This window comes from Myotis davidii, unplaced genomic scaffold (assembly GCF_000327345.1).
Source record: "Myotis davidii unplaced genomic scaffold, ASM32734v1 scaffold534, whole genome shotgun sequence".
Classification (NCBI taxonomy): Eukaryota; Metazoa; Chordata; class Mammalia; order Chiroptera; family Vespertilionidae; genus Myotis; species Myotis davidii.
Window position 1 is genome coordinate 5,441,335 of NW_006286678.1, and position 8,640 is coordinate 5,449,974.

Sequence of the window (8,640 nt, forward strand, 5' to 3'; positions counted from 1 at the left end):
GCGGCCCAATGACGACGAGGCCCGACCCTTCCCGCCCAGGCCCCGGAGAGACGACAACGGGGAGCTCGAGGCGGCTTCACTGCTGTCGCCTCCGCCGCAGCTGCAGCCTCAGCTCCCGGGTTACACGGAGACACCTGCTCATCGCAGCTTCCCCCAGCGGCCGGCCCGCCAGGACGGCACCTAGCAAGGGTCGGCACCCGCCTCTGCACTTGGCTGGCGAGATACTTTGTATCCGAAGGCGCGGGACCTGGGGCCATCGAGGTCGTGGGGACCCAGGATCCAGGGAGCATGGGGACCGGAGTCCCCGCCTCGGAGCAGACCAGCTGTGCCAAAGGGGACCCACAGGTTTACTGCGCTAAAGACACTGGAGACTCTGAGGCTGTGCAGGTCACTGACTCCGAGAGCCCGGAGGACAGTCGATCCCAAGATGAGCTGGGCTACAGCAATCCGGAGGACCCTGGGCAGCTGATGGCCTCCTACGAGGGCAGAGCCCAGGGCTACCAGGTGCCTGCCTTTGGCTGGCGCATCTGCTTGGCTCATGAGTTTGCCGAGAAGAGGAAACCCTTTAATGCCAATGACATCTCCCTCAGCAACCTGATAAAGCACCTGGGCATGGGCTTGAGGTGAGTAGATCCACTGCCTAGAGTACCCTGGGCTTCACTTGGTTCCGGCCCGAGACTTCCAGCAGAAGTGGGAAGGGGTGAGAAAGCGGGGATGTGCCTTGACCCAATCAAGTGGCTTTTATCCCCAACAGATTCTAAGCCTTGATTTTGAAGAGTAAGACCAGGTCACATCTTGTTGCAACCCTTTACTCCCAGTAACTTGCCTTTTTAGTAGGAAAGAGCAGAAACATCTAGGCCTGCAGCCAGCCTTTTCCATTAAGCTCCCTCTCACATACTCCCTCTTTTCCAAAAATTGGTCTTTGGAGTTAGCTCTGTGTTGTAGGATAGGAAAGAATAGTGTGGCTGCTGAGGTACTGACACAATGTTGTTTTATTGGGGTGGGGGGAGGGGGTCTCAGAATCCCCTGAGCAGCTGGAGTATTCTCAGGACCTCACTGAGGCACACCCCATTACAGTCCAGCACCCTTCACGCTTTAGTTCCAAGGCTGCCAGCTCTCTCAATCCTGAGAGGGTGATGAGGGGTGCTGCTCACTCTACTCTGAGATAGACTGGCCCTCTGATCAGAGAGGCACTGCCATAGGTGTCCCCAGAGCTCTTAGCAATAGCCTTCCAGAGCCTGCCCTGGTGTCTCCCTTGCCCCCGCACACCCTACCCAAGGATTGCAGACACCCGAAGAGCTTACTCTAGCTGTAGAACTCCTCTAGGTCCCTCCATATCCCCACTGAAATAAAAAACTAGAGAAGAGAGACCAAGACCCATTAACAGGAACAGGTGGATGTGAGGACAAAAAGCATCACCCTGAGGTCATCCTGAGTCATTCTACACAGTAAACACAGAGCCATGGAGGGAGGCTTGAAGGCTGTGAAAGCCAGCCCTGACAGCCAAAGGGTGCTTCCCTACCCTGGCTGGTTGTGCTCAATGGTTAGAGTGACGTCCTGTTCACCAAAAGGTCCAGGGTTGAATTCCCAGTCAGGGCCCGTGCATGAGGCAACCAATGGATGTTTCTCTCTCACCGATGTTTTTCTTCCTCTCCCTCCTCCCCTCCATCCCTCCCCCATCCCTTCCTCTTTCTCTAGAATCAATGAAAAAATGTATCCTCGGGTGAGGATTTTTAAAAATAAATACATGGATCCTTTCCTTTCCCATTCAGTGCTTTGGGGCTGGGTGGGGAGTCCATTTACCTAACCCCAGACCTGGGTAGTGGGAAGGGCCTGGTGCCGCCTAGGAATGCCTCTCCTTTGCTAGTAACTGTGGGTGGCCAGTACCAGAGAACAGTCATCCCTAGCCCAACCTTTGGGTCAAAACAGAATGTAGAGCTAAGGTGCTAAGAGAAGCACTTTGGGTGCATGTGGTGGGGACACTGAGATCAAGAACAGATGGTGGCTCAGTTGGTTGGAGCATTATCCTATACACCAAAAGGTTGCAGGTTCAATTCCCGGTCAGGGCACATACTTAGTTGGGGTGCATACGGGAGGCAACCAATCAACGTTTCTCTCTCACATTGATGTTTCTCCCAGTCTCTCTTTCTCTTCCTCTCTCTTTAACCGTTTGGCTGCTGACGTATTTTTTCGGACATATGCCAAAACTGCAGCACTAATTGCACGTGTATGGGAAAAAATGTAAAACACTTTTTATACAATAAACTCACTTGTATTGCTTTGCAACAACAAAAATTAAAAAATACCAATTGTTTACATAAATTTGTTTTAAATAAGAGCGCGATAGCACTCCTTAGCAGTCAAACGGTTAAAGATGTTTCTCATCGATGTTTCTCTCTCTCCTTTCCCCTTTCTTTAAAATCAATAAAAAAATATCCTCAGGCGAGGATTAAAAAAAAGCAGGTGGGTATCCTACCCCTGTCCCTGTGTATGAGCTGAATCAGGGGCCTGAAGCTATGCCCAGGCCCCTGGACCTTGGCTTCCCATGTCAGCATAGGGTGCAGGCCACTGACACAGGGCTTTTAGAGTGGGATGAGGTCCTGCTCTGGGGAGAAACAGGGGTGAGACAAGGAAGAATTCTGAATGATAATTCTTAAGTTGGGGCTGAAATTATGAAAAGGCCAAATAGGTCAAGAATGGTCAGCTGCTAAATTCAGGGAATGGGAGAAACCTAAGAGAAAGCTGAACTGAGGGTCCTCGAATCAGGAGCTCCAAAAAGACAGAGTTCTCTTGGCCTCAGTGTGGTAAGAATTCAATTTTGATTGCTCTCCCAGACAGAGTCCATTCATTCAGTAAACATTTAAGTGCCAGTTCTATACTAGATACTCCTTTGTTCTGCCTCTCCTCGTATCTTGCATTTCATCCTCATTGCCCTAATGCCCACTGCACTTTCTTTCCCTTCACCAGTCCTTTCTGGCCTCTAGTTTCAGAGTCCAGTTTCCTCTAAGTTGGCAGGAAGGATCGTCTGCCTTCCCATCATCTCATCCTTTGTCTTCCCTCCCTTTCCCTCTACCCCCAGAATGTAACTTCCCTATTCGTTATGCACATTTCTCCTCCCCTTGCTCCTGTCTATGTTCATCTCTCGTATGCCCCACTGTCTGTACAATCATATGTAAATTCAGCAAATATTGACTGCAGACCATGTGCCCTGCCCTGTGCTTGAAGCAATGGATAATAATCATCTAGTCGTTGTCACTGTCCCTTTCCCCAGGGAACTTAAATGTCAGACTCACGTGAGGAACACTGAAATAACAAGACAGCATCTGATTGGGAATTGAGATAGAGTATGTACAAGTAATGATCATACCTGACACAGGTATTTCACTTTATAGCTTTCCTACCTATTAGGTCATTTGCTCATTCCATGAGGTGGGTAGTTTGGTAGGGCAGGAGGTATCCTCATTTTGTAGATGAGGAAACTGAGGCTCAGAAGGGTTACTTACACAAGTACATGGTTATAAGTGTTGTGCTTGAATCGTGAATATAAAATGGCTGGGTAGGGAGTAGAACTGGGAGAGAGACTTGCAGGGCAGGGGTTGCAAGAAAGATTAGAAGATGGTCTAGGACAGATGTCATGGAATCCCAAACAGAATCATTTGCCTGTGGGACACAGAGCTGTGACAAGCCCAGGGAAATGTTTTTTAAGACTTTACTGGGATATTACAAGAGAGCAAAATCACAAAGCTTACAGCTTAGAAATCATAACTGGCCCTTTCAACACCTTGGACAAAAGCTGCTGGGTGAGTAAAGCACTGGCAGTGGAGTTAGAGGTGAGGAAAGATCAGAAAGCTCCTGAGGAGAACAGAGAAAAGAAACAAGACAGTCCCACACTATAAGCTGGGGACTGGGAAGATGAGGGGACCTTGATCTGTAGAGAAGTTGAGAGGAGGAGGTTTGGAAGCAAAGGTGGGATCCCTAGAACGTGTGATGGGAAATCACAGCTGGTGTCCAGAAAGAGGTAGCGACTGCAGCCGGGAAGGCACTTGCCCACAACTCCTTCCATCACACTGCCTCCTGCTCCTCAGGTACTTGCAGTGGTGGTACCAGAAGACTCAGGTGGAGAAGAAGAAACCTTTCATCGACCTCATCAACTCTGTACCCCTGAGACAGATCTATGGTGAGCCCCACCCCAGCTCTGCCCTGTTCAGTGAGGCTGCGCCCAGAGAGGGCACAGAGTGAGGCAAAGATGTTTCCACTGAGGCAAGCTTTACTGCCCCCATCCTCTAGGGCAGCGGTTCTCAACCTGTGGGTCGCGACCCCTTTGGGGGTCGAACGACCCTTTCACAGGGGTCGCCTAAGACCATCGGAAAACACAAATATAATTACATATTGTTTTTGTGATTAATCACTATGCTTTAATTATGTTCAATTTGTAACAATGAAATTGGGGGTCACCACAACATGAGGAACTGTATTGAAGGGTCGCGGCATTAGGAAGGTTGAGAACCACTGCCCTAAGCCCCCCTCCCCCAGCTTTATTGATATAATTGGCATATAACATTGTATAAGTTAAAGTGTACACGTTGATTTCATATTCCCATGGTTTTTAGAGGAACCCATCTTTATAGTCTAGAAAGTGAGAAATGGGCTTGTTTTCCCCTACCCATTACCCTAGTAATGGTCCTGATTCTCTTTCTAGGTTGTCCCTTGGGTGGTATCGGAGGAGGCACTATAACCCGAGGCTGGAGAGGCCAGTTCTGTCGTTGGCAGCTTAATCCTGGAATGTACCAGCACCGGACAGTCATTGCTGACCAAGTAAGAGCCAGGTGGTGAAGGAGAGGGACAAGACAGTACCTCCCCACGCCAGGAAGGGCCTCTTAGCCAGTGTAGGATGTGGCAGGCAGATGAGTAAATGATTCAGTCCAATAAGTCCGTTCAGGATGCTTCCTGTGTGCCCAGCTCTGTGTACTATAGGAATGAGGCACTCACAGAGTACACGTTCCTTGAAAGAGTTTACAGCTCTGGCACCTCTGCCCTCCATTTCTCTAATAAATGCCTCCTGCCTACGTGCTGCCCCCCAGCTCCACTCGCTGAGCCAGTACTCAGCCCCAGAGTGCAGAGAATTCCCAGATCACTTCACCATTTGAAAGAACACATGGTAGGACCAGAAGGGAAAACAAAACTAATGTCTGCAAATCATGAGGAAAACAGATGCATATAAAGCACCAGCTGCTCGCCCTGACTTGCCCGCCCTCAGCCAGAGGTCAGCTCCTCTGCTGGTGGTCACTCTGCTGGTCTCTCTGGCTGAGGGCCTGGGAAGCCCCTCGTCTCCCAAGCATAGATTTCTAGCCTTCCTTTTCTGAAGCTCTGCTTCTTTTCCCTCTGTTCCTTCCTGGGCTGAGATTGCTATTGGCATGTGATCTACTTTTCATCATCTCTAGTGACCTCTCATGTTGAGTTGTCCACCAAGTTCCTATTTCCTGTCTAAGGGATGCCTCCAGCTTCAGCTCATCTTCAAAGGAGAAATGACTAGCAGACCTTGAGTCCAATTAATGACAGTGCCCTTCCTAGTTAGCTTTACCAACCCTGCCCAATAGTCCCAAGCTTCCTTTCTGGCTCATCACTCAGGTATCCCGATGGGAATGCCTTCCAGAATCATGACTCTACAGGTAAAGTAGTCATTGCATGCTTAACATGTGTTTGAACTTTTGTGTAATATTTAATACTTAAAGACAATCCTATAAGGTAAGTATATTATTATACCCATTTACAGAAGAGGAACCTAAGATCTAAAGGAGTTTAGTAATGTGCCCACGATCATATGGTTGGTAAAGGGAAGTACTGGGATTCAGTTCCCTCTGTGGTTAAGAGCCCATGGTCTTGCCTAGCCTTTGTGGTTCAGTGTTTGAGTGTCAAACCTATGAGCCAGGACGTCATGGTTCGATGCCTGACCAGGGCACATGCCCGGGTTGCAGGTTTGATCCCCAGTGTGGGATGTGTGGAAGGCAGCCAATCGATGATTCTCTCTTATCGTTATTTCTCTCTCTCTCCCTCTCCCATCCTCTCTGAAATAAAAAAAATTTTTTTTAAAGAGCCATGGTCTTAACCATTATCTACTATTATAAAAACACAAAACTATTTTTTATATATGTTTAAAAATATCAGACATACTCTGAACCAAGGGAAAAGCTATCAACCCTTCATAGCCCTACCCTCCAGAAGCTTAAATCTTTTTTTTTTTTGTTTTCAAATTCTCACCTGAGGGCAATTTTTATTGATTTTTTTTAGAGAGAAGGGTATGGAGAGAGAAACATTGATTGGTTGTCTCCTGTATGTGTCAACCTGGGATCAAACTGGTGACCTAGGCATGTGCCCTGACTGGGAATTGAACTTGCAACCTTTTTGTGTATGGGATGCCTACTGACTGAGCCACCTGGCCAGGCAAAGCTTAAGGGAGAGGGAGAGAAAGAGATAGAAACATCACTGATGAGAGAGCATGGATCGGCTACCTCCTGCACACCCCACACTGGGGGTCAAGCCCACAACCCGGGTTTGTGCCCTGACTAGCAATCGAACCGTGATCTCCTGGTTCACAGGTTGACGCTCAACACTGAGCCACACTGGCCAGGCAAGCTCAAATTTTTATTAGGGGACTTTGAGAAGAAGACACTGTGAGACCACATCAATGCCAAAATGAGAGGGACACTGAGCAAAAAAGGACACTGCTGCAGACTTTGCCCTTCTGTTCCTACTCATGCCAGCTCTGCCTGACTGATGGGGAGTTGCGGACCTCAGTGAACTAGAAAGGGTCCTTGCCCTCAACCCATGGAGCAGTCAGAGTCAGAATGTAAATAAACACATTGTCACACACTAGAGGCATAGGGGGATACACAGGAGAATGATTAAATGATTGAAGAGAAGAGATGGCATTTGGCCTAGCCCTAAAAGGACGGGGGCGTTTCACCAGATTTAGAATGAGCATGGGCAAAAGCATGGAGAAAATGTAGTGTGCTCAAGGCATAGAGCAGTGGTTCTCAACCTTCTGGCCCTTTATATACAGTTCCTCATGTTGTGACCCAACCATAAAATTATTTTCGTTGCTACTTCATAACTGTAATGTTGCTACTGTTATGAATCGTAATGTAAATATCTGATATGCAGTATGGTCTTAGGCGACCCCTGTGAAAGGGTCGTTCGACCGCCAAAGGGGTCGCGACCCACAGGTTGAGAACCACTGGGATAGAGTATGTGATATGACCAGAATATAGGTGCTTCAACAGGTAATGAGTCTAATGAGCAGGGACAGGCCAGATCAAGGGTCTGGAAATCCAGGTAGAAGAGTTTAGTCTGAAGGCCATGGGGAGTCACTGGAACATAGACTAGCATATCTTGATTTGTCTGTAAGAAAGAACTGATACCCAGATGAGTAGGGATGGAGGGTAAACGCAGAGATGGTGAGGGCTGGCTTAGGGCAAGAAGACCACAGTGGTGAGAAGGGAGAGGAAGTCTGGGGGATAAATGGAGGAGGCCGGACTTGGTGGTGACTCACTGAGCTTGGGGGAGAGGCCTGGGGGTAAGTGAGGCTGTGATGCAGTGGTAACCATTGCAGGCTCTGGAAGCGGAGGAGCTACTTGGAAGGAGGGAGACTAGTGTGAAGTGCCTGTGGGTTACCAGGTTCTAGCCTATCTTCTTTCTTGGTTTAGTTCACAGTGTGCTTGCGTCGGGAAGGGCAGACTGTGTACCAGCAAGTCCTGTCCGTGGAGCGCCCAAGTGTCTTGCGCAGCTGGAACTGGGGCCTGTGTGGGTTCTTTGCATTCTACCATGCCCTCTATCCCCGAGCCTGGACTGTCTATCAGCTTCCTGGCCAGAATGTCACCCTCACCTGCCGCCAGATCACACCCGTCTTGCCCCATGACTACCAGGTGAGATTCCCTCTCTGTGTTTCCTCCATTGTCCTCCCTTCCCTGGGATCTGTCTCTTGGAAATTCCATGACCTGTGAAAGAGGTTGGAGCATGAACATCATACTGGTTTTCCAGGACCACTGCCCAACTGGTCTTCTGTCTCCTGATAGATAGCCTGCCTGGGAATATGGGGAGATGCTAGTGGAAATCAAGAATATTTTGGGAGGCCCGGGCAGTGTGGCTCAGTAAGTTCGGCATCAGCCCATGCAGCAGGAGTTCACTGGTTTGATTCCCAGTCAGGGCACATACCTGGGTTGCAGGCTTGATACCCGGGAGGGGGCATGCAGGAGGCAGCCGATTGATGTTTCTCTCTTATCGATGGTTCTATCTCTCTCCCTCTCCTCTCTCTCAATTAAAAAAGAATATATTGGGAGTATTTGAGTCAGGTCCTTGGTACGAGGCTTGATCATGGGGAGTGGGCCCAGGAGGAGCCACACTGGGACCATCTGAGTCTGATCTCTTGCTCCCAGGATAGCAGTCTGCCTGTAGGAGTCTTTGTGTGGGATGTGGAAAATGAAGGTGATGAAGCCCTGGATGTGTCCATCATGTTCTCCATGCGGAATGGACTGGGAGGTGGGGACGATGCTTCAGGGGGTTTGTGGAATGAGCCCTTCTGTCTGGAGCGTAATGGGGAGACCATACAGGGGCTGCTGCTGCATCATCCAACCCTTCCAAATC

The 8,640-nt window shown here is 49.1% G+C and overlaps 2 protein-coding genes across 2 annotated transcripts in view; one reads left to right on the forward strand and one right to left on the reverse strand.

Annotated features, from left to right (window-relative positions):
• RGP1 (RGP1 homolog, RAB6A GEF complex partner 1) overlaps positions 1-8,640 on the reverse strand; it is a 29,449-nt gene that overhangs the window by 18,069 nt on the left and 2,740 nt on the right. The window lies entirely within an intron of this gene.
• GBA2 (glucosidase, beta (bile acid) 2) overlaps positions 1-8,640 on the forward strand; it is a 13,213-nt gene that overhangs the window by 845 nt on the left and 3,728 nt on the right. Inside the window, 5 exon segments of the mRNA XM_006758505.2 lie at positions 40-623; positions 4,086-4,177; positions 4,700-4,815; positions 7,704-7,922; positions 8,433-8,640. The exon segment at positions 8,433-8,640 is cut by the window's right edge and continues 44 nt beyond it. Coding sequence (XP_006758568.2) covers positions 40-623; positions 4,086-4,177; positions 4,700-4,815; positions 7,704-7,922; positions 8,433-8,640 — 1,219 coding nt within the window.